The sequence below is a fragment of the Mus musculus genome, chromosome 2 (genome assembly GCF_000001635.26).
Source record: "Mus musculus strain C57BL/6J chromosome 2, GRCm38.p6 C57BL/6J".
Classification (NCBI taxonomy): domain Eukaryota; kingdom Metazoa; phylum Chordata; class Mammalia; order Rodentia; family Muridae; genus Mus; species Mus musculus.
The window spans coordinates 125749619-125775747 of record NC_000068.7 but is presented as its reverse complement, the minus strand read 5'-3'; the positions used below and the strand labels follow the sequence as shown (position 1 = coordinate 125775747).

General features: G+C 43.3%; 1 protein-coding gene across 3 annotated transcripts in view; it reads left to right on the top strand.

Annotated features, from left to right (window-relative positions):
• The window catches only part of Secisbp2l (SECIS binding protein 2-like), a 45885-nt gene that overhangs the window by 7123 nt on the left and 12633 nt on the right, over positions 1–26129 (top strand). The window contains exons 2-14 of one of the 3 annotated variants that reach the window (NM_177608.3): positions 17–195; positions 2248–2572; positions 4204–4339; positions 7415–7641; positions 7915–7939; positions 8258–8373; positions 15342–15476; positions 17502–17582; positions 18149–18316; positions 18413–18554; positions 22768–22934; positions 23887–24019; positions 25307–25469. In NM_177608.3, the coding sequence (NP_808276.2) occupies positions 17–195; positions 2248–2572; positions 4204–4339; positions 7415–7641; positions 7915–7939; positions 8258–8373; positions 15342–15476; positions 17502–17582; positions 18149–18316; positions 18413–18554; positions 22768–22934; positions 23887–24019; positions 25307–25469 (1997 nt within the window). Of the gene's footprint in view, positions 1–16; positions 196–2247; positions 2573–4203; positions 4340–7414; positions 7642–7761; positions 7940–8257; positions 8374–15341; positions 15477–17501; positions 17583–18148; positions 18317–18412; positions 18555–22767; positions 22935–23886; positions 24020–25306; positions 25470–26129 lie in introns of those variants that run through there. The other 2 variants (XM_006500156.4, NM_001369056.1) reach the window with 2 other exon arrangements.

The following is a 26129-nucleotide window of genomic DNA, read 5'->3' as shown; positions in this document are numbered from 1 at the left end:
TGTTTTCTCTCTAAAGAATGTGAAGCTCTCCGCTGAAGTGGAGCCGTTCGTCCCCCAGAAGAAGAATCTGGATGCCTTTGTTCTCCCCATGGCTCTCCCCAGTGATAATGGAAGTGTTTCCGGGGTGGAGCCAACTCCAATCCCTAGTTACCTGATTACTTGCTACCCGTTTGTTCAGGAAAACCAGTCCAATAGGTAACTCCATTGTTCTTTATTGGTAGGAGATAGACCTTGGCCATGTACAGTAGTCTTTTTCCTTTGTAACTTTCAAACTTTAATCATTTATTTGTATTTTTTGTTTTGAAGGATTTATTTATTTTACGTATATGAGTACTCTTAGCTGTCTTGAGACACACCAGAAGAGGGCATTGGATGCCATTACAGATGGTTGTGAGCCACCATGTGGTTTCTGGGAATTAAACTCAGGACCTCTGGAAGAGCAGTAGGTGCTCTTAACCACTGAGCCCCATCTCTCCAGCCCTGTTTGTGTTTTTTAAGAGGAAGTAAAACTATGCAGAAAATTGAAAGCTGTCACCATGTATCATTTTCTTATTCTTTCTAAGAGGAAATGCCATCGAAATATATTACAGTATAGTGACCCAGGGGATATGTGTAATACAAGAAACCTTTTTTTTTGAGATTAAGTGCTTACTCTCATAATGGCCAGGACAGTGTATGACACAAGAAAAAACCACGAGGGACAGGCATTGAGGTGCCATGGTTGTTGAGTGCTCATCTGGTGGTTTCTGTTATCTAGCAAATTTCCCTCAGCTCAGATAGCACGTGCCTCGTAGCATCTAGGGTAGGGCTTGTGGGAGTTGTGATCTGCCTGCTGACTCTTCCAGGATGATGGGAAAGTCACAGTTCATTGTGTTGACATATAGATGGACTTTCAGCCTCTAACAAGTTATGCCACATACTGGAAATGTGGGATAAATGGGGAGGCTCCGTGCATGGCTCAGCAGCTCTGCACACTCTCTGCAGGTGCACGCCTATGTGTCCACAGCCAATTGTGGCTCATTCATAATCCTGGATGTGTGATTTATGAGACCACCAGACTACCTTGTGAAATAGAAATGCCCCAGTGACTATTCTGAGTTTCTTTTCTTTTCTTTTTTTTTTTTTTTTTGTTTGTTTGTTTGTTTTTCGAGACAGGGTTTCTCTGTATAGCCCTGGCTGTCCTGGAACTCACTCTGTAGACCAGGCTGGCCTCGAACTCAGAAATCTGCCTGCTTCTGCCTCCCGAGTGCTGGGATTAAAGGCGTGCGCCACCACGCAGACTGACTTACTTCTTACTGCAGACTTTTCAAGGTATAAACAGTAGCAACTACCGAATCCTCAGCTGAGCTTGGACTTCATTAAAAATCTTTGAACTCAGCTGGGTGTGGTGTCAGCACTGGCGAGGCAGAGGCAGGAGGGTCATGGATTCAAGGTGCCTTTGCTTCATGAGATTCTGTTTAAACATCACACTATTAAATAGTGTAGAGAATTTTTATACACTAAACATAATAATACTAGTTTTCTCTGTAGCAAAATAGCCATGCTCAGTATGAGGAATTTGTTTTCTTGCCTCAATGTGAGGTACTTGTTAGGAATTCATGACCACCCATCCTTCATAGTATCTAAGTATTGTTAGGATTTTGGTAGTAAACTTCCTTCCGTTTTGCTTTGTCATTGCAAAAGTGAGGTAAGGACCCCTTCTTTCTCCACAGCAACTGTTGTCCAGGGTGCTGCTGGGACAGGACAGCATCGCTGGTGCTATGTAGGAACTGAATGCAGGAGAAAGGCATCAGGGAAGTCTACCTGACTCCCTTGGGCATGGGTCTTAGGTTGCCAAGGAGAGGAGCCAGAGCAAGACCTGGCTAAGTGACTAGAGCAGGTGTTGGGGGCCTCTATGTAAGGGTTGGCCGTTACAGTGTGAGCATTGTGCACAGACTGTGGGCTGTTGTAATCTGGACCCGAGCTAGATGTTTCACTTTTAGGCAGACATCTTGAAGAGTTTGAGAGCAGGTTGGGAAACAATAAATGGATGTGGAGTGTGGCAAGCTCTCAGGCTGGATTCTCTTACGATGCTGTGCTCATGGATATTACAAGTGCAGGTTATCAGCAAAAAAAGCTGATGGTGTCAGTGGTGCCTCTCCCTAGGAGTATTGTGAAGGCACTGCTCTCTGTCTTATTGTTTGTTCTGCTTTGATATTACTCTTGGATGTCAATAGATTTTTTTCTCTCTCTTGTTTGGTTTTGCAGACAATTTCCTTTATATAACAACGATATACGATGGCAGCAGCCCAGCCCAAGTCCTACCGGACCCTACCTTGCCTACCCCATTATATCTGCTCAGCCACCTGTTTCCACAGAGTACACCTATTACCAGCTGATGCCAGCACCCTGTGCCCAAGTTATGGGCTTCTATCATCCTTTTCCTACCCCTTACTCCAGCACCTTCCAGGCTGCAAACACTGTCAATGCCATAAGCACAGAATGCACCGAGCGTCCAAATCAGCTGGGGCAGGCCTTCCCGCTGTCCAGTCATCGGAGCAGGAATGGTAACAGAGGGCCAGTGGTGCCAAAAGTGAGTGGCCACACTGTGTGTGTAGTTTTTAAATATGCTATTTCTGTTGTTAGTACTAGTATAGGTAATTTACTACTTGGACCATTGGCCTTTAATGCTTAATTTGTCACAAAGTATTCATCACTAATAAAAAGTGTTGTAGGTATATTATTTAAAAATTTTTTTTCTTGTGATTTATTACCCCTCTTGTTTGAAAGTGTAATTTCAAGTCATCCTCATGATCATTCAGAGAGTTTTACATAAACATAATTTACAATTATTTCTAAATTATTTTGATTTAGTGCTAAAATTGTACAGTGACAATGCCAACACTAAACAGATTATGTGGTTAAATGTCACTGTACCTCAAGCTGTTTCAGTCTTCTAAAATCAGCAGAAGAAGGAAAAAATATTAGTGGCTCCTCAGAGTCCTTCAACCACAGTGTCAGTATTCAGAGTTGTTAGTGGGAATAGGAGAGTTGTTAGTTGTTCAGGAGAGTAAGAAACAAGTAAGGGATGAAGCCACTCCCATTCAAGCCCAGGACTTGATGCAAGTGTGTGTGTGTGTGTGTGTGTGTGTGTGTGTGTGTGTGTGTATAAAAGATGCAATGCAATGCTTCCTTTTCCATTAATTCCATAAAGGGCTTAATATTGAAGCTGTAAGAAAAACCTGTTTATAATAAACACTGCTCACAAGGAGACATTTCTGTCACTACCAGAACTGTTGCTTTCTCCAGACTCCAGTAGTTTCCTTAGTAAAGTCTTTGCTACATTTTGACATAATTTTTAAAAATGAAAAAACAAACAGAGATTATCTTGGAAAGATTTTACCTTGGTTCATGGAAACATTAAGTCAAGGGAACTTTTGGGGACCACCAAGAATGAAAGGAAACAGGTTGAAAGCAACCTAGTAGTGTATAATTTCTAGGCATCAGAAGAATGGGATGTCTCAGAACGCCTTCTCAGCAGCTTCAGTTCAGAAACTTGAAGTTGAGTTCAGAGTTCGGGGTGTAAATTGCTGTTGAGGAACAATCACTCCTGTTTAAAAATCTGAAGAAAGAAAGCAGCTTTTTCATATTTTCTGTTTGGACTCCAAGGCAGAAATATTTTGCTCATCTTTGTTATGAATTTAGTGATGTTAAATTTTCATACTTTTATTATCCCTTAAAAATGTATTCATATGACACTATTAAAACCTTGCTAATAGTTAATAATTGATTTAAAAAATAGAAATTCAGCTAAAAACTAAACTGAAGTCAGGTTCATTTTAGTGAAGCACTCGGCACAGCTGTTGGGAGCCAGTCACCTGTCCTCTGCAAGAGCAGTGAGCAGTTTTAAGTTGTCTCTGCAGTCCTTACAAAAGTCTTTGGAGGCAGGATCTCAGTATGTAGCTGAGCTGGCCTTGAGCTCACAGGCAGAGAAAGAATCCCAAACTAATGTTTTTTAGATAAAGAACGTGTGAATGTGCTTATGGTACATCATTTAGCTTCTGATGCTTCTTGTTGATAATTCCGCAAAACCAGCAAAGAGCCAATGATGTGTGGTACATTTAGATCTTTGTGTAATGGGTGTGTCCGTTATGTTTAGTACCTCACTCATTCACTGGCTGCTGCTTCTGTTTTTCTTCTGGTCCTCCCCCCCCCCCCCCCCAGCCGCAGCTTTTACAACAACATATAAAAAACAAAAGACCACAGGTGAAGAATGTGGCTACTCAGAAAGAAACAAGCGCAACAGGTCCTGATAGCCGATCAAAAATTGTGCTTCTGGTAGATGCTTCACAGCAAACTGGTAAGGCAGTGTTCTGTTTGTTTACGTACTTGTCTGCTCTCATGTGTGGTGAGATGTGTGTAGAGCAGCAGTGTCCTCTGTTGCTTTCCTTCCTTCGTATTGAGCCTAGACCTTGATGCCTTGGCTAGTATGTCTGTCTAGCTTCTGCTTGGGATTCTGTCTCAGCCTGGTGAGCTTAAGACCAGCTCAGCTGTATGCTGAGACCCCTGTCTCAAAAGAATATTGTAAGGACTGCAGAGATGGCTCTTCCAGGGGACAGGTGATGGACTCCCAACAGCCATGTCATGTGCCTCTCAACGGCCTGCAACTACAGCTCTATGGAGTCTGACACCTCTGGTCTCTGTGAACACCTGCGCTCATAGGCACACTACCCTCCTCCTATTAAAAATAAATTTAAAAGATTTGTAAATGTCAGAATGAAACTCATTATTATATATAAGTTATATGTGTTCACAAAAGTTTAAAAAATACTGATATATACAAGAGAATCTAGATTGATGTGAATGAAATAGCTTGCTGCTTTTCATTATGCAGTCTTTTCTTTTGGATATTTAGTCGTATGACATTTTATATGAGCAGAAAGAGGATCTTGGAATAGTTTAAAACCATCTTTCTGTGTGGTTTGTAGGGCCTAAAGCAGTTTGTTTAGTGGGCTCCCATGACTACAGTATTTCTGGGGAAAGCCATGTGTCCCAGAGCTGTGCTTCCTCACAGCGACCCATTCCTGCACCTGCTTGTAAACCCTGGCAAGGTCCTTAAAGTGCTGCTGAGCTGCAGGTGGTGACGCTACGCTGCTTGTTGGTTGACACAGGGTTTTTCTGTGTAGCCCTGGCTGTCCTGGGAATCACTGTAGACCAGGCTAGCCTTGAACTCAGAGATCTGTCTGCCTTTGCCTCTAAGAGCTGGTGTTAAAGGCAAGGGCCATCATGCCTGACTTTGTTTTTTTTGGGTGGGGGTGGGAGGAACACGTGTTTTAATCCCAGCACTAGGAAGGCAGAGGTATGTGGATCTCGAGTTTGAGCCTAGCCTGGTCTACAAAGCCAGTTCCAGGACAGCCAGGGCTATGTAGAGAGACCCTGTCTCCAGGGGTGGGGATGGGGGTGGTGATGGGAGGGTGTGGAGAGGGAGGGATGGAGGAAAGAGAAGAGAAGAGGAGAGGGAGAGGAGAGACTGTGTATTCTTTGAGGAGAGGACAGGAGAGGAGAGGGAGAGGGAGAGGGAGAGAGAAGAGACTTTGTATTCTTTGTTCAGCCTCCAGAAAGCTCAGAACTGGAGGCATGATTGAGTAGACTGTCTATGTTTGCTTTTAACTTCTAAAGACTGCCTGTTGTCAGTAAGAGATTAAAAATTACTTTGTTTTGTAGATGTTCATTTTACTTTTGAACAAGTGTAAAATGATTATTAATTCTGTATGTATTAGTTAATGCTGGAAATTAACATGGCAACATTTACTCCTTAACCATCTAGTTCCCCCAAATAACCACACAGAGCTTAGGACTTAGCTGGGCAAACTCAACTAGCTCATCTAAGTTAACCTGAGCGACCACCTAGCACCATCTGCCACGCTGTTAGCTATACCTTCTAGGCCCATAGTCACACGTCCATTTCCTCTCATGTATCCTGGCAAAAAGCACTTCCACTTTCTTCTTCCCAGAGTTCCTTTGTGTTTCCCAGAAAGTTCTGCCTTCCATTTCCTGCCCAGCTGATTGGCCATCATATTTTTACTAAAGCCAATCAGAGAATGCCTTAGGTAGATGAGGAAGGACAGAGACACAGCTTCACACAGTGTGCCCCAACAACAAAACTTGTGTAATAAGAATTTAAGATGGCTAGAGTCAAAACAGGGAGCCGCAAGATGGCTCAGCAAGTGAAGGTGTTTGTTGTCACACTGGACAGCCTGCATTTGATACTCAGTACCAATATGGTGGATGAAGAGGACCAACTCCCACAAGCTGGCCAAATCCTCCACTTTGCACCATGGCACTCATGCCACAAATAACACACATAAAATAAATTGATAAAATGTAAAAAACCCAGTTGTCCAGATGTAAGGTAATATACAAGCATTAGCTGCATTCCTGTACAGTACGGTTAGAGAGGCAGTGTCAAGTATTGGTATGTGAATCAGTGGGCATACTTACTTACTACTGTTGGAATGTAGGTTGTTTTAACCACCTTCACTATTGATTTAGCATTACCAAATTTGAATCTGTGTGTCCTATAAGACCCATTCATATTTGCCTCACAGAAACTTCCAAGTGAACACATTTATAGTCGGGAGTTAGTTTTCATTGAATTCTTTTTTTGACAGTTTCATGCACACATTTTGATTATTATGCCCCCTGCCTCCAATTAACAGTGGGTTGTGTGTTTCTTTTGAGATAGTCACTCAGTGTAGCACTAACTGGCCTGTAACTAAGCTCTGCAGATCAGGCTGAGCTTGAACTCAAAGATCTTCCTGTCTCTGCCTCCTAAGTACTGGGATTAAAATCATATGCCACCATGTCCAGCCAATAGGGTTGCTTTTAATAGCAAAACAACCAAAGCGCAATGTGAGTGGAAATAAAAGGATAAATGCATTGGTGTATCCATGCAAAAGTGGTCTGTTCTACAGTGGCATTTATTAATTAGCTCCATACAGCCGAAGGCTAAAACTAATGTGCAGGGGGCTGGGAATAAGAAGATATAACTGACATTTTAGTGATACAGCCAAAGGCTGCAAAAGTACATGATTGCTGTTTTAGAAATAGGAAACTCCACGGAAACTCCACAAGGAAAAGTGAGTGAAAACTGAACACAGTTAGTGGTGAGGGAAGCGTGGGAGACTGTTGGGCACCTGTGGTGGCTGTGCTAGGTTGGCCATGTTCTCTCTTAAATGACTGATGATTTTAGTATTATGATACAAGGATTTATTTTTATAACGACACTGTTACAAGTTATTAGGAACATTTTTAAGTGATTTTTTTCAAAGAGTCACATATTTCTCCATTTACAAACTCTGTCATTTTAATTATAATTTAACAATGTAAAAAACTTGGCCATCATGGAGAATTTTCCACTTGCCTTGCCTTGTAGATTTCCCATCAGACATCGCTAATAAGTCTCTCTCGGAGAGCACAGCCACAATGCTCTGGAAAGCCAAAGGCAGGAGGAGAAGAGCGTCCCACCCTGCTGTAGAGTCCTCCAGTGAGCAGGGCGCCAGTGAAGCTGACATCGACAGCGACAGCGGCTACTGCAGTCCCAAGCACAACAACCAGTCTGCGCCAGGGGCTCTGCGCGACCCTGCCTCTGGGACCATGAACGTGCGCTACCTCAGTGTTTCTAGTTTGTGTTTGTTTGCTTTTGTCAGTCCTGCTGTTGGTACTTTTGTCCTTTGCTGAAGTGGAAGCATTCTTTTTTTTTTTTTTTTTTTTTTTTTTTTGAGCAATTCTTAGTAATCATAGTACTTTACGATTCTTGAAAATATAAAGCACTCATTCTGAGTAATAATATATTTAACACAGGTTGAATTATGAAGTATGTCATATTGATTCTTAACTAGAAAGTAACCATCCTCTCTGTTTTGTGTTCTTTAGCGTTTGGAGTCATCGGGCTGTTCAGGTACTATTTTTTTTGCAGTGTTTCTTTTTCTTTTTGTATATAGTTTATTCTTTGTCCATTCAAGTTTTCCTTTAAATGTGGAGCTAAATAGTGTTATAACAAAAACTGTAAGTCTCCAGTGATTCAAGTTAATTGAAAAATATATATAGTTTTCCGAAACCCATTGAGAAAATGTAGGATGCCATTTGTGTTACTAAGAGTGCACATGCCGTTTTAAGTGTACAGAAAAATTCCATATCTGTAGTGATTCATCTGTTTAGATTTTGGCTTCCTTTATCAGCAAATCTTATCTTTAATATCTTTACATATTTGATACAGGTGGTGTAAACTGGCCCAAAGTAACTTGCCAGGCAACTCAGAAAAGACCTTGGATGGAAAAGAACCAAGCATTTTCTAGAGGTGGAAGGCAAACTGAACAAAGAAATAATTTACAGGTACTTTAAATGATATTGGAAATTTGATTAGGTGTGAGATGGATAAATTAACTTTATCATAATAATGGTGTAGCATTTAGGAATCACGGTATGGTATAGCAATTACGAAAAACTCGCAGTATCCTTAAGTTTTAAAGATGCAAAAGGTTATCTAATGTGGGCTCCTGTGGGCTACAGACAGGCATGAGGATCTGAGTGATCCCAGCCCCTCCTTAGATACTCTCATGCACTACTACACGGTGCGCATCAGTAGCCGCAGAACTTAAAATACTCTCATGCACTACTACACGGTGTGCATCAGTAGCCGCAGAACTTAAAATACTCTCATGCACTACTACACGGTGCGCATCAGCAGCCACAGAACTTAAAATACTCTCATGCACTACTACACGGTGTGTATCAGTAGCAGCAGAACTTAAAATACTCTCATGCACTACTACACGGTGCACATCAGTAGCTACAGAACTTAAAATACTCTCATGCACTCTTACACGGTGTGCATCAGTAGCCGCAGAACTTAAAATACTCTCATGCACTCTTACACGGTGCGCATCAATAGCCGCAGAACTTAGAATACTCTCATGCACTACTACACGGTGTGCATCAGTAGCCGCAGAACTTAAAATACTCTCATGCACTACTACACGGTGCGCATCAGTAGCCGCAGAACTTAAAATACTCTCATGCACTACTACACGGTGCGCATCAGTAGCCGCAGAACTTAAAATACTCTCATGCACTACTACACGGTGTGCATCAGTAGCCGCAGAACTTAAAATACTCTCATGCACTACTACACGGTGTGCATCAGTAGCCACAGAACTTAAAATACTCTCATGCACTACTACACGGTGTGCATCAGTAGCCACAGAACTTAAAATACTCTCATGCACTACTACACGGTGTGCATCAGTAGCCGCAGAGCTTAGAATACTCTCATGCACTACTACACGGTGTGCATCAGTAGCCACAGAACTTAAAATACTCTCATGCACTACTACACGGTGTGCATCAGTAGCCACAGAACTTAAAATACTCTCATGCACTACTACACGGTGTGCATCAGTAGCCGCAGAGCTTAGAATACTCTCATGCACTACTACACGGTGTGTATCAGTAGCCGCAGAACTTAAAATACTCTCATGCACTACTACACGGTGTGCATCAGTAGCCGCAGAACTTAGAATACTCTCATGCACTACTACACGGTGTGCATCAGTAGCCGCAGAACTGGGGAGGCAACCACGTTAGCTGAATTGGTGAGCTCTAGGCTCAATTGAGAGAGGTGGTGTCTCAAAAAAATAGTGTGGCAAGATACAGTGGAAGGGACACACACATGATTGCATAGTTGGCAGGCCCCAGGCCATGGAAGAGCCTGTCTTAAAGAAACAAACGTGGTTGTTTTCTAAGAAAGGGCACCTGAGGCTTCATCTGAGAACATGAAGGTGTGCACTCATGCACATGCGCACACATGAACACCTGCATGTATATCACACACATACACAGGGAGCTCCCATATCTAACTTTAAATGCCTTAGCAAGTAGGGCATAATGACTGGTCGTGTGTTGAGTGGAGGTGGTGAGAATGTGGATGTAAATGGTACCGTGTTTCTACTCTGTGTCTGGGTGAGTATGTCATGACCTTTAGAAAAGGAAAGCCCACCTACCTGTCACTTGCAGTGTCTGTTTCCTTCCATATCAAAACCTAGACACTCTTTTCTTAAGAATGGCTGTTTGAGCTAGGCAATGGTGGTGTATGCCTTTAATTCCAGCACTCGGGAGGCAGAGGCAGCAGAGCTCTGTTACTTTGAGGGCACCCTGGTATACAAAGCAAAGTCTAGTTAAGGAATTAGGGCTGTCAATTCAGGGCTACACAGAGAAACCCTGTTTCAAAAAACAAACAAACAAACAAACAAACAAACCAAAATAGAGTGAGGGGCTGAGCTTAAGGACTGCAGTCTGGTCTTTAGGTTCTAAATGCACAGTGGCTGTAAGGTCTGGACAGCTTGTAGGGTAAGGGTCAGTCTCTGGTCACCAGGCTGGCTAGCAAACACCTTTGCCTGTTGAACCATCTCTTCAACCATGCATATTTTGATGTGGCTTATTAACGCTCTTGCACACTAGTGCCATTGTCACATTGATGGTTACTTGGTGCCACAGTGTGGCCAGACTGGGCAGTTGCCTGTCAGTTATGCAGCGTGGACTGTGCACAGCTATGCATTTACAGAGACTGTATTTTCGTGTGTTGTTTGGCTGTCAAATCAGGGAGTTGTTTATTAGTCATTATTTCTCTTTTTCATTTTAGATAGACTTCCTGGATTCTTTATATCTAGTTAAGGAATTAGGGCTGTCAAATAACTATGTATGAATGGACCAAAAATCAGAGCAGGATAAATGGGTCTGTTTACTGCTCCTGCTGATCTTGGCCTCCCTGAGACTAACACTTCAGACAGTCCCTTGACAGACCCCTTAGGCCTCACGGAAACAGGAGGAATGGTCCTTCCTTCCCTGTGATTCCTACACAGTCAGGCCATTTTTGTTTCAGGCTTATGAGGCAATTTGGCTTTAGCTTTATTTGATGATAAAGATTAAACAAAATGCGCAAAGTGTTTACCGACTTTTTCTGTTGGAATTGAAACTACTTGCCTTGCCAAGTTCCTGGTCGGCATCCTGGCCCTAGTTTTGTTGTTTGTTCATTTTGTAACCCTGAGGTGAAAACCATTTTTTTTCCTTTTCTTTTTTTTTTTGTTTTTTGTTTTTTGTTTTTTTTTTTGTTTTTTGTTTTTTGTTTTCTTTTTTCCGAGACAGGGTTTTTCTGTGTAGCCCTGCTGTCCTGGAACTCACTTTATAGACCAGGCTGGCCTCGAAATCAGAAATCCGCCTGCCTCTGCCTCCCAAATGCTGGAATTAAAGGCATGCGCCACCACTGCTCAGTGGTGAAAAATATTTTAAGTGCTTTATCTCTGCCTGATAATTGGTGGAAAAAAGAAGCCAAGCACCAAGTATATGTTGTTTGTTTGGAGGAGGGTCTTGCTCTAGAGCTGAGGCTAGGCTGGCACTTGCTCTGCAACCAGAGCTGCTCTGAACCTCTGACCTTCCTGCCTTAGTCTCCCAGGTGCTGGCGCCATGTGCCACTCTACCTGGCAGATCTGTTGTTTGTGTTTTCCTCCTTCATTCTTAAAGCAATAGAGGCAGATTGCAAGAGTGTATCGTCTATCTATTACTGGTGTTTCCTTGTCCCTGAGATTTTTGTTAAGTATATATTTGATTTTTTCCCCAAATACCAACTCCTTTTTAAGCCAAACCAGACTGTGGCCCTTTCGCAATTTCTAATTGTTTTCTAGGCTTTAAAGGCTTTTAGAAGGTAAACCCTGCAGGAAATAGTGACCTCTCTTTATTTATACTAGTTCTTTGTGTGTGTGTGTGCGTACGTGTGAGGATGTGTATAGTTCAGCAAATAACTTTGGAAGCTCTCCTTGCACCTCCTGAGGATCCCAGGGGTCAAGCACAGGCCAGCCAGGCCTCACGGCAAGCACCTTTACCTCCTAGATGGTTTCATCTATCCTTGTGCTACTTTTTATAGTACAGTGTTTCGAGATTTTTTTATTTTTTTATTTTTTTTAAAAGATTTATTTATTTATTAATATATGTAAGTGCACTGTAGCTGTCTTCAGACACACCAGAAGAGGGAGTCAGATCTCATTACGGATGGTTGTGAGCCACCATGTGGTTGCTGGGATTTGAACTCTGGACCTTCGGAAGAGCAGTCAGGTGCTCTTACCCACTGAGCCATCTCACCAGCCCGAGATATTTTTATAAGAGACTTAATTTTGATGACTGGTAGCACCTGGTCGTCTATGTCTTAAAGCAGCAAGTACTTGTGCTCACTGATTGTGGGACTAGAGAGTTGGCTGAGGGGGTAATAGCGCTTGCTGTGCCGGCAGGAGGACTTGTAGGTCCCCAGCACCTATGTTAGTAAAATATTAGTCATGGACGTGTATTCCTATAACCCTGACTTGGGGGGCAGAGACAAGAGAATTGCTTCAGCTTGCTGGCCACCATCCTAGCTCTTGGTTCGCTGAGAGACCCTATATAAAGCTGAGCATGACAGATGAGGACACACGGTGACCTTTTGACCTCTGTGTGTGCACAGAGACACATGCGTCTATACACACAAATGTGTGCATGTGTTACACACAGGCTAATCACTTAAAAATACAAAAAGTGAAAGGAAACCACATACAGAAAGGAGACGGAGGGATCACATTCAGCTTGGATCTTGCCAGTCCGGCCTGGCTGGGCAGCATGCCCCAGATGTCCTCCTGGCTCTGCCGTCCTGCAGTGGGGTTAGAAGTGCATTCCACCACACCTGGCTTTTAACAGTAGATTCTGATAATCAAACTCAGGTCCTCCTGCAAGACTGGCAAGTACTTTATAGCCCCAGGCCCCACCTCTTGGAAGGTCCATACCTCTTAGTAGTGCCAAATCCTCCAGGAATCAGATTCTGAACAGAACAACTTGAGGGAGACAGTATCTAGAACTGTTACCATGATAGTTAGATTTTCACAAAGCTATTAATATAGTTGGGCATCTTTGTGTTTCTGAGTTACTTCTGTCTCCTTTCCTATGACTTGTCTCATGCCTTTGCTTACTCTGATGCTTGATCTGTTTCTTTTTACCTTGATTTATTTTGAGGTCAGGACTCAGGGCATAGTCTAGTCAGGCCTCGACCTGTAGTCTCCTTCCTCAGTCTCCCAGAACTGGGCTTACAAGTGTGTCACCATCGAGTCTTGATTTCATTCTTCCCTCACCCCCTGCCCCCGACTCTGTCCTTCTGTTTTAGTCTTTACTTCTTTGTGCTTCTTTATTTCAAAGCAGAGTCCTGCCCTGTGGCTGTGGCTAGCTTGGAACTACCTAGGTAGACCAGGTTATCTCTTTGAACTTGGTGATCCTGCCTCTGCTTCTTGAATTCTAAGAATACTACTGTGTCTGGCACATGTGCCTTTTCAGCAACAAACTTGCTTAGAAGAACTGGCGGAAGCACTCTGTTAGGAGATTATTGGTTTGCTCAGAGACTGTTGGAAATTTTGCTCCTCAGGAGCCTTGCTGAAACTGTTAGTTCTGAAAATTTAAGGTTTAAGTTACTTTTCCTTCTCCCTCTCTCTTCCTGTCCCCACCCCCTCTCTCTTGGTGGTTGGGTCTTTCTGTGTAGCCTTGACTGGCATGAACTCACTTTGTAGACCAGGCTGGCTTTGAACTCAGGAGATCTGTCTGCCTCTGCCTCCTGAGAGCCAGGATTAAACATATGAGTCACCACGCCTGGCAGGCCTGATCCTCTTTTCCTCCACTTGGAACAATTAAATTGCATTTGCTTTTACAGATAAACTGTTAAGTATTTCCAGTACCATCAGTATATATATATATATATATATATATATATATATCAGTATATATATATATATATATATATATATATATATATATATATATCAGTATATATATCAGTATATATACTAGTTGGTTCACAGCAGCAGGCGTGAAAATAGGCCAGGTGTAGGCCTTTGTATGTGTGGTTTCAGAAGCTTATGTGCTTGATTTGTCTCTGACTGCCTCATTCCGTTTACTGGTAGGATTGTGAGGTAGATGTTGATGGAGAGGGGCTTCTCACGTCTCATTGTTCCTTCTGAGGGGTGTTTGATGTTAGCTAACATCCGTTCTTAAGAGACCAAACATATCTCGAAGTCATTAGAACACGTGCTTTTTCTTTACCCTCCGACAGTGAAATATTTTTCAGACTTATTAGTAAATGTCTCAATCTGTTGGCTACCATAAAAAAGTGCTATAGACTTGGTGCTTGTGGGCAGAAAGGTGTAGTATGCCAGGGTCGGGGTACAGGAAGGTCAGCTGGCTGGTGAAGAGTTGTCTGCCAAAGGCCTGCTTCTTGGTTCTTATTTTCAATGTTGCCCTTAAGTAGAAGAGCGGATGAGAGTTCTTTGCATCCCTTTTATAGCTCATAAATCCCTTCCATGATGCTCCGCTCTCTTGACCCCATCACTTCCCAGAGTCCGTCTCCCAAGACTTAGGATTTCAACACAAGGATGTGGGGGAGACGCAAACAGTTCCTGTAACAGGACAGTAGCATTACTCCTCCTCCTCCTCTTCCTTTTGAGCAAGTGTGCATGTTGGGTGGGTTTATATTTAATTTCTGAGTGAGGCCCTTGCATTGTATTTCAGCTACTACCCGCCAGTCTTGAGATTGTAGCCCGGGTTGGCTCTGACTGCATGTCCTGCCTCTCTTGTTCTAGTGTTGGGGTTATAGGCTCTGCCACCTTTCTTCTTCTACCCATTTCCTTGAGGGAAGGTTTTTTTTTTTTTTTTTTGGTTTTTCGAGACAGGGTTTCTCTGTGTAGCCCTGGCTGTCCTGGAACTCACTCTGTAGACCAGGCTGGCCTCGAACTCAGAAATCCGCCTGCCTCTGCCTCCCGAGTGCTGGGATTAAAGGCGTGCCCCACCACGCCCGGCGAAGGCAAGGTTCTTACTGAACAATTTTCTCTTGAGATGCTTTTTCACCCAGGCTGGCCAAGGATAACCTTGAGTTTTTGTTCCTCCTACCTCTCCTTGTTAGTGTAATCTTTTCACTGTGGTTCCCTGGAGATGTTTCCAGGTGATTAGATTTGCCAGCCGTGCGCACCTCATGGCCAGCTGAGAGTACTCTGCGCATGGTGGACGTAGCCCCTAGGGGACTGTCATCCCCTGCAGGGCCTTAGGCTTGTCAGGCTCTGGCTCTTGAGAGTAAAGCTGGTAAAAAGCTTCATCTTCTGGGGGAAGAAAGGCCACACATCTGTCTGGTCAGTCAGTGCTTTAGCACTAAGGTAAGTTATGCACCTTGTGAGAGTCCCGTGTGCTTCTCTGCACGTCCGCTGTGTTTCAGTGCAGCAGGTACTGGAAAATGATACTTTCTTTCTCAGGTTGGATTCAGATGCAGAGGGCACAGTACTTCCTCAGAAAGAAGACAGAATTTGCAAAAGAGACAAGACAATAAGCACTTAAACTCTACTCAGTCTCACAGAAGTGACCCAAATTCCGAGTCTTTATATTTTGAGGTAATTTTTCAAATTTTATTTATAAACTATCCTTAAGTAATCTTTATGGGGCTGGAGAGATAGCTCAGCGGTTAAGAGCACTGGCTGCTCTTCCAGAGGTCCTGAGTTCAAATCCCAGCAACCATACGGTGGCCCACAACCATCTGTAATGGGATCTGATGCCCTCTTCTGGTGTGTCTGGAAACAGTGACAGTGTACTCATATACAGTAAATAAATAAAAATAATTCTTAAAAAAAAAACTTCATTAAGAAATGAATTTGGTATGTGATTGTGTTAACAGGTTACCCTGTTAGATTATAAGTGATATGATACACTAACTCATTGTTTAACTTTTCATTGGTTCTTTGTAAGTTTCACGTCATGTACTCTAATCCCACTCATCTCCCTGTCCCTTCGTATTTACCCTCTGCCTTTGCAACTCCCCCTAACCCCCCCCCCGAAAATAAAATAAGATAGGAAAAATCGCATCTTGTCATGGGAGTGTTGTGTGTCCCAGTGTCATGCAGTGCACCCTTTTGTACACTGCTTTACTTGTTCATTGCAGTCATTGGTCCAGGTAGAAGCCTCTGGCTTCTGCTACACTATCAATACTGGATCCTCACCTAGACTCCTCTCAGATCTCCTGTTGTTGCCCTGTGTCCTGGAGGTCCTACAGCTTTGGATCTCTCGGACCAACCCTTTCATGAGCTCGAGTAGATTATAGGGTAGCCACTCGGAGCCCTGGAGCTGGGCCTTGGACATAACTGAACTGGTCAGCCTGCCAGCTCTCAAGACCATATTTCTTTGTTTATTGTGGTTCCTGTTTATTTGCATGTAGAAGCCAGAGGACAACCTTGGGTCTTGCCCCTCAGACACCATCCATCTTGATTTTTTGGACAAAAGGTCCCTCATTGGCCCAGAGGTCTGTGATAAAGTGAGGCAGGCTGGTTGGTGAGCCTCGTGGCTCTGCCTTTCTCACTTCACAGCACTGGGATCTCCATGCCTGCCACTGCAGCTGCTGTCACTTAGGTTCTGAGCAATGGAGTCAGCTCCTCAGGCTTCTAGCACTTTCCCAAGCCGCCCCACCTCTCAGGACTGTCAGACGCAGTCTTCTCTGTTCTCAGGTATGAGCTTGGGCAGAGCGCCACCATCCTGGACTGACTGCTCTTTGTTTATACTACTTATGGATTTTATGCAAGTTGAACACTTTTGTGATTGATAGAATGTTACTTTCATTCTTTCTTTCAACAAAAGTTAATTTTAGTCTCAGAAAAATAGTTTAAATATAAATATAACAATTTAATTATAGGCCACTTGTATGATTGTTTCCATTCAATCAGAAGGATATTGACTAAGAAGTTAATTTGAATAAAAACATTTTAAACATTATTCTTAAGATTGTATATAATAGGGAATGGAATAAATTTAAATATGACATGACTACTCAAGTGTTTAAAATCTTCTCCAAATTATCTGAATGTGATAAAATCCATTTGAATTTTTTGCAGTTACTTAGGATAGAATTAGTATAAAAATGAAAAAGTGGTTACAGAAATCTAAAGGATGGGTAGATGTGGACATGACTTCATGCTTGAATAAAAAATAGGCTTAGCATGGGAAAAATAAAATGTCCTTTTAAAGGGTGATTTTAAGATAGCTCAGAAGTAGGATACAAAGATACATTATCATCCTTCCTTTCCGAACCGTCATGTGACGGTATAGGGAGTTGCTATGCCAGGGAGGTTGCTCATTGATAGAATGGTTGGTTACCTTAGTAATGGTATAGGGAGTTTCTATGCCAGGGAGGTTGCTCATTGATAAAGTGGTAACCTTAGCCTACGTGAGGCCCTGGGTTTGATCCCCAGCAAACATATGTGTGTACATGTGTATGAGCGCGCACACACACATGTTCATACATGCACCCCCACACACACACCATGTACCCCACGCACCCCACACAGGCATGAAGGCATGCACACACCCTCACACATCCCTTTGTAGGGTTAGCACTGAACATTTTCACTGACAGAGTGAAACTATTTCAGGATGAAGATGGGTTTCAAGAACTAAGTGAGAATGGAAATTCTAAAGATGAGAATATTCAACAGAAACTTTCTTCAAAAGTAGTAAGTAACTCTTTTCAAAATTATAAGAAAAATAGAATACCTTTTCAACTTGGGCTATGTGGAAAGAAGTCTTGAGGTTGGTATAAAGGATATAGGGTGACATGGTTTGTTGGGACAGCATGTTAAATTCTCACCGCAGTTGTATATGTATATGGGTGGGTGCACAGAGTGCCTGAGGAAGACAGAGGACAAGTTGCAGGAGTTGACTCTCTCCATCAAGAGAACCCATGTTTCAGTCTTGGCAACAGACTCTTGTATCTTTTGAGCCTTAATGTTTCTTTTTCTAAACCAAAGTAGTTTTGGGGAAGTCTGCAATTCTATTATTAGGTGAGAAAACCTTGAGTACTGTTAGACAACATGCGTTCTATATGGAAACTTCTAGACAAGGATCACCTGCTACATTCGGCTTTTGTCCCTTTGTCTCCTCTTCTAGAATGGTCCTCCCACTTACCCTGTTCCTTAGGACCCCAAGTCCTCTGAGTCTACTTTTTTCCTGCAGAGCCTGACTCAGTCTGCATTGTCTTTTCTGATGGTTTGACTTCCATGATGTTTCTCCCATTTCCTAGTTGGATGACTTACCTGAGAACTCACCCATCAATATAGTTCAGACTCCGATTCCCATCACCACCTCAGTTCCTAAGCGAGCCAAGAGTCAGAAGAAAAAAGCGTTAGCTGCAGCCCTTGCTACAGCACAGGAATACTCAGAAATAAGTATGGAGCAAAAAAAGTTGCAGGTATAAGTAATTGTCTGCTGGCCTTTGTGGGATAGATTGGAGTACCAAATGGAATTGCAGTCACAAAAAATGAATCTTTGTTTAACCATCTTTTAGGAAGCTCTATCAAAAGCAGCTGGAAAAAAGACTAAAACCCCTGTGCAGCTGGACCTAGGGGACATGCTAGCTGCTCTGGAGAAGCAGCAGCAGGCAATGAAGGCACGCCAGATCACCAACACCAGGCCGCTGGCACATCCAGGTGAGGCCTTAGTCTGTCTGCATAGTGTTCTGCAGCCTTTGGGTTATAGCTACATTCTTTCTCCTTACTCTGTACTTGACCCTCTACCCCTAAAGAGAGAATGTGGGTGCCCATGCCATGTTGAGCATGTTGATGTCTGAGAACAGCTTCCAGGAGTCTGACTCCTTCCACCATGGGTTCTGAGGATCAGCTGAACGCAGGTCATCAGACCTGTAGCACAGACACTTAGCTATTGAGCCCTCTTTCCCTGGCCCCATCCTCATTGGGTTTGTTTGTTTATTTTGTTTTGTTTTTCTTCTTCAAGGGTTAAAGTAAAAGAGAAAAGCACAGGATAAGAATGACAAGTGTTGAGCTTTCTATGTGTGAATGAGCCACTGATCTGGCTTCCCACTGTTTAAACAGTTTAAAGCTCAGAGTTTGATCCCTCACCTTTTGTTTTGGTATAGCACAAAGGAGGGACGGGCACCATTTAAAAGGACCAGTGCTGAGAAGCAGGATTCTCTTTGTGTTCTGTTCCCAGACTGTCCCAGTCCCTGGACTGTTGAATAGGTAGATACAGGCCTGTGGCTACCCCTCATTTAGTGGGAACCTCTGCTGGGAGGAACTTGGTAAAGGTGCTGGTGAATGCAGAGTAGCAAGCTCCTGCCATGGAAGTGTGACCCTGCAGCTCCTAGCTGGCGCTGCAGTCAGGCTGTGGAGATTGGAAACTTGCTCTTGGATGTGTTTCTTGAGGAAGATACTTATTTTTCTGTCCTTTAATTCTTTATGTTAAATTGGAGTAGTGATGGTGCCTACTTCAAGGTTGTTGAGGAATGAGATGATAGATGTAGAGTACTTAGAAACTGGGTTATAACCACTCAGCAACTAGTAAGTCTTGTCACAAAGAAGTGGTTGTTAACCTGTGACCCTTACAACATGGTTGGGGTTTTTGTTACTGTTATTGCTGTTTTTGTTTTGTGAGACAGAGCTGAAGGAATCCCCCTGCCTTAGTTTCTCAAACTCAGAAACTACTGGCGAACCACCATGCCCAGATAGCTGACATTTTAACAATTTTTTTTTTTTTTTAGTTGCAGGGAACTAAACCCAGGGCCTAATGCTTGGCTAGGCAAACACTTTACCATTGAACTAAATCTCCAAGCTTTTTCCAGTGCTGGGCCTTGAACCTATGGTGTTATGCATAGGAGGTAAACTCTGCCGCTGAACTGCACCCCCAGTTCTACCGCTGTGATTGATTCAGTAGAAACAACGTTACACAAGTCTGAGTATCAGGGTATAAAACATGCATCTGGAGCATTGGGGTTATGGAGGTGGTGACGACAGACCTACTCACAAACACAGCTGGCTCAGCTTTGAACTGATTGGCCAGTAAGAGCTTACTCTTGCAGAAGACCTAGGTTTAGTTTCCAGCACGCAAGTGGCAGCTCACACCCATTCATAACTTCTGTTCCAGGGGATCTGATGCCCTTCGACAAGCATTCACATAGTGCACATTTATCCACCCATCCAGGCAAAACATTCATACACATGACATAAAATAAATATAAAATAAATCTCTTGGTTTCAATAATTTTTTTAAATTTACTTTTATCCAGAGTACAGCCCTCCCCCTCTTTTCCTTCCAGTCCTACCTTTATAAAGCCCTCTCCCCATTGCCCCCTCCCCTTCTCAGAGAAGGGAAAGTCCCCCTTGGGTACCATACCACCCTGGGTCATCTAGTCCCAGCAGGACTAGGTATATCCCCTCCCACTCAGGGCCAACCAGGCAGTCAGTATAAGGGAAAGGGGATCGAGTGACAGAGAACAGAGACCAAGACAGCTCCCGATCCACTTGTTAGGAGATTCACGTGAAGACCAAGCTGCACATTAGCTGCAAGTGTGTAGGGGCCTAGGTCCAGCTCTTGCGTGCTCTTTGGTTGGTGGTTCAGGTTCTGTGAGCCCCCATAGTACCAGGTGAATTGACTCTGGGTCTTTTTGTGACGTCCTTGACCTCTCCAGCTTATTCAGTTGTATCCTCCACGCTTCTACAAGGGTCCCTGAGCTCCACCTGATGTTTGGCTATGGATCTGTTCATCGGCCTCTATCTACTGCTGGATGAACTGTCTCTCAGGAGACAGCTATGCTAGGTTCCTGTCTGCAAGCATAGCAGAGTTTCATTAATAGTGTCATGGGTTAGCTCTCTCATATACATGGGTCTCAAGTTGGGCCAATCATTGGTACTCTTATAGGAAAATAGACACATATTAATATCTGATCAAAGCCAGGCAGTGGTGGAGCACACCTTTAATCCTAGCACTTGGGAGGCAGAGGCAGGTGGATTTCTGAGTTTGAGGCCAGCCTGGTCTACAAAGTGAGTTCCAGGATAGCCAGAGCTACACAGAGAAACCTTGTCTCGAAAAACCAAAACCAAAACCAAACCAAACCAAACCAAAAAAAAACCCCTGATGAACAGTGGTGTCTTAGGAGAAATATATCAAGTTCTGTGAGCCTGTAGAAAGAGGGGAGGGGTTTATGGCAGTAGAAGAGAAATAAGGATTACAAGTGACTGCATGGAAAGACAGTGTTTAACTGGACTTTGAAGAATGAGTTGGGTTCCTGGAAGATAGAAATAAGACTCCCTTCTCTTCCCAGTCTTTATTTGAAAGTATTGAATAGAAAGAAAGCTGTTAGGAAACCTAAGAAAAGAATGGGAGCGAACATTTGCAAGGACCTGATGGTGTGTGGAGTAGTAGGCTGTAGGAGTAGGTTGAAGACAAGTCTGGGATGTTGGAGAGATGGCTCCATCAGTGAAGTGCTTTCCACGTGAGCATGCGGACCTGAGTGTGGAGCTCTAGTACTGTGTAATAGCCAGGCATGAATAGCAGTGCACACCCATAAACCCAGTGGTAAAGATGCAGAGACCAGCAGATCCTTCAGCTCATTATCCAGCTAGTGTAGCCGAATTGCTGAGAGGCCATGTCTTAAAACTAGAATTGACAGGGATTGGGAAGACGCCACCAAGATGGCGTCACATGCTTATGCACACACGTGCAGGCACATCCTCACACATATACTGTACCTGTACTTTCTGGCTTAGTGAAGAGTGCTATGAACATACCACAGTGACATAAGGAGAGCTGACAGTGGCCCTGGACTTAAACATATGTAGTTCAGGTTAGAAGTTGGTCCATTTAAAATGAGGGAGAAGTCCTTGGAGTGACCAGGTTTCAGAAACAAAAGGAAGGAGAGTCAGACAAATAAATACGAATGAATGAATGAATGAATGAATGAATGAGTAATGTTAGAAGAGGCCTGGGGGGAGTTTTTCAAGATTGGGAAGTTGTATTTGGCGACTGCAATGCTCTGCTGGGTCTTGACAGCACACTTAGAAGAGAGTGGGTAGGGCCAAGGCCAGGTGGTGCTGGTTTGGAAAGGAAGGGGCTCAGAATGATGCTGAGAAGTTTCACTGGGAAGGGGAGCAGTAAGAGCACCGTAGGCTGACGCAGCCCAGTTATGGGACGAGGCTTTGGCCTTGCCTCCCAAGCCAGCTTTTGTTTCAGACAGAAGAGTAGGGGAGTACTCAAAGAACAGAGATTGGGTCAGGGAAGTGCATGAGAAAAGGGACAGGACAAGGTCCCAGAGGAATTAAAGTGGCATTAGGAGCTGAGGTGGTTAGTGGGCCTTGGACAGGAGGAAGGATGTCTGTCCTCTCCTTTTGGTTTCTTTTTTCTTTTGTAATTTGGGCAGTGTCTTCTCAAGGAAATGACAAACATTCTGCTGGAGTGAGAGATGGAGACTTGAAGGCTTAGCAATGGTAAGAATCAGGGCTGCAGAATGAGGGTATGAGCAGGGTGTAGCACTTGCTGGGGAACAGGAGACTCAGCATGTCCTCTGACCCTGAGCTGAGGAGAGGAGCCATAGGCTGCCCAAGTATGTGAGCAGGGTAAGAGGCTGCCTCTGTAGGAGTGAGGAGAACACAGCCGGGCAGGCTGACTGGACGCCAGCTGTCCAGCTTACTTCAGACCTGTCAGTTGCCTGACTGCATTGACTTCTCCTTGGGAGGTGAAAGACCTGGAAGGAAGCCGTGTCTGAGGGATGCGGCCCAGCCTGTCATTATGCTGTCCTCTGTCTATTTCCATGGGAAGAGAAACCTTGTGTTTTTGAGGCTTTGTTTAGGAGATTGTCAACGTGTGGAGATTGGCTGCAGTAGTAACACTAATGCTCTTGTTTGTTTTCAGTTGTCACCACAGCCACTTTCCACACTAAAGACTCTAACAGAAAGACCTTAGCCAAAAGTCAGCCATGTGTGACATCCTTTAATTCTTTGGATATTACTTCCTCTAAAGCAAAAAAAGGAAAAGAGAAGGAAATTGCAAAGCTAAAACGACCTACGGCACTGAAAAAGGTAACCCCGAGTCTGGAGATGTTTCTTTATCAGATAATTAAAGGTTTACCTTTTGTATTTCTTGCAAATTAGTTGTGTTTTAGGAAGTAGATGTTGTAATATGCACATGGCTATATGTGACTGATTAATTCAAAACCAGCATTGTATGACAGTCTCCTTGTATGTAAGAAGGCCCTGCATTTTTCTATAATGTTTGAAGAATAAACTGCTAAACATTTCATATTCAAAGTATTAAACCCTTCTTAGAAATAAGTTCAGATCTTTCTTTCCTTGGCATTTTTTTTTCTCTTACATATATATGTGTGTGCAAGCATTTGTGGGCATGCTTGTATGGGGGCCTGCATGTAGAAGCCTAATTAGATCCAGAGTTTTCTCAGTTGCTCTTAACTCTATTCTCCCCAGGCCTCAGACATCTGAGCCAGGCGCTTTGCCTCCTAGCCAGCTAGCCCTGAACCTTTGTAACGGCAATGTATGTTCTGTGTGGAGTAGAGCAGTTTTAGGCCCACCTTTTCACCTTTGTCTTCCTTACCTATAAATTGATGATGATATCTGCTTTGGTTTAGTATTAGAGGGTCAGAATGAGTTAATCCATGCCTGAATAATTGAAAACTGTAGAGTGTAAATCACACAAACTGGAAATCTTACTTGGTCACCTCGGATTTAAAGACGTGCCGTATTTGCTTGTTTGCTTCAGCATCCTGCTTCCCTTCATTTGAAGACGGAGATAGATGATGTGAGTTTGATTGTGACTCTTAGCACTCTCCTTATACGTTCTCCTCAACTTAGTTTCTAAAATAAGTCACCTTTTAACAGGCCATCTTCTATATAGCCAGGTAACACAGCCGACTGGAATCCTCACGGCTGTGCCTGTGTTTCAGTGTAACATTGGAAGAGTTTGTTGCACCTATTTGAAGAGTGACTGGTAATTAAAGAATGCTGTAATGGATTTCAGGTTATTTTGAAAGAAAGAGAGGAGAAGAAGGGGCGTCTGATTGTGGAACATAGTGTTTTGGGAGCCGAGGAGCCAACAGAAACGCATTTGGACCTAACCAATGACTTGCCTCAGGAGACTGTCTCCCAGGAAGGTGAGGAAGCCTAGCTGCGCCTCCAGTAGCAGTTGCACACACTCTTTTATGTATGTTGATTTAGGTGGTTTCTTTTGAAGGCAGATGGCTGAAAGGGTGGGCAGGTGTTCCATAGCAGGTCTCTGACAATTTGGAGGCTCAGATTCATCAATTGTAGTAACATCTCAGGCGTTAGGATCTTCCCAGGGCCTGGGACTACTGGGATGGATGGCCATGAGTTTTTGCTCATCATCTTTTACATATAAAACACTATATATTGGTTATTTGGTTATTTTTTTCCCATAGGACTATTTTAAAAGTACTTTTATTGATTTCTTATTTTGGGGGGGGGATTAGTACATAAAGCACAAGGAATAGAGAGCTGCAAAACAGAGCAAAGATTCTATTCATACCAGCACGCGTGATTCCAACAGATAGGTTCCCATCTAGTACAAGTAGCCACATAGCATTTTGCAGCAAGGTAAATCTGATTTGCACAGATCTCAACCAGGAATCTTTCAGTACTTTTAGGAACGTTAATTTATTCCCAAGTATTGTTTATCTAGGACATAGTTTCTTGGGGTTCCCCTTTATTCTCAATGTGATTCTCCTTAGATTTATGTATGTCCACACATTGATTCATCCCTCTGATGTTGATCTAAAAGCTACCAGTGTGTTCAATAAAAGATTGGAAAACCAAATGGTCAAAGGCTGATATGATGGGTACACAGAAGGAATATGTAACTTTCTAATTACTAGACGGAATATGCAAACTTACTGCATTTACTTGTTGAGGACAAGCAGTAACTGAGGAAGAAGCAGTAGAGTTGATAGTTTGTATCTAGAAGTATGGCTGCCTGAGCATAGAAGCAAAGGCCAGATAATTAGGTGGAGTCTAGGAGAGTTAGGAGAGGCTCAGGAGGGTGAGCCTTGCTCTATACAGGGTTGCGGGGTATGGGGGTGAGCAGAAGTGGGGCCTGGGGAGTTGGGAGGGTGAGCAGGTGTAGGATAAGGAGAGTTAAGAGAGAATGGGTGACATAGATTGTCATTGCCAGACTGCAACTCTTCTGTGGAAACTTCTAATCTGTGCTTAGATTTTTCTTGGGTATGCTCTAATAATAGTAGGAATACTTCATTCTTTAATTAATAAGAAAAACAATTTATGATAGGAAAATGCTTAATTTACTAGCTTCTGGAGAATTAGGACACAGCCTGAAAAATTCTATCATCTAAATTGTGTGTGTACATCTGGAGCTTCTGAGCGTCTGAAGTTTCCAGGTTCTTCCCTTTCACCTCGACTCTCCACAGATGCTGGACTGAGCATGCCCAGTGATGCTTCACTTTCTCCAGCAAGTCAGAACTCTCCATACTGTATGACACCTGTGTCGCAAGGCTCACCCGCTAGTTCTGGCATAGGCAGCCCAATGGCATCGTCAACGATAACCAAAATCCACAGCAAAAGATTTCGAGAGTAAGTTTTTTTTCTCAGTATTGAGGTGACACAAGTGAAGGATCTTGGTCGTTCTGAGTTTGTACCTTTGTTCCCTAAACCCAACAAGGGACTGTGGAGGTTGTGCTGGCTTCCTCCGCTTGCTTCATGGCTGGCGTGGGTCTATTTAAAGCAGTCCCTGTTGTCAGTGCCCTTGGAATGGGACTCCACGGTGCTGTGTTTTCTTTATCCCGCGTGGTGCTTCTCTCCCAGCATTCCGGCATTTTACATTATACGTATATTATGTGTATGTGTATACGGATGTTACATATGTGTGCATAGAGGATGTAATGTTCTATGAGATTTGCTCTCCAAATACTTACATTTTTGCATATAACATAGGCGTTTTATAAAGCTTACTAATCAGTTAATGACAGGTAACAGGCTTCCTCCCCTAAGACCCTGGGTCCATCCCATAAAGCCATTTGTTCTTGTTTGTTGTGCGTTTCTGTAGTGCTAGAGATCGACTTCATGGCTTCCAGCTTCCTGGTCAGGTGTTTGACCACTGAGTTAACCCATGCACTTGGGTTTAAAGTTGGATAATTAAGGATTCATAAAGCAGCTGTGATGTATTTTAATATTTGTGTAGACAAAGAGCTTTGAGCTTTTACCTTTAAAAATGACTTACGAAGGAACTCTAGA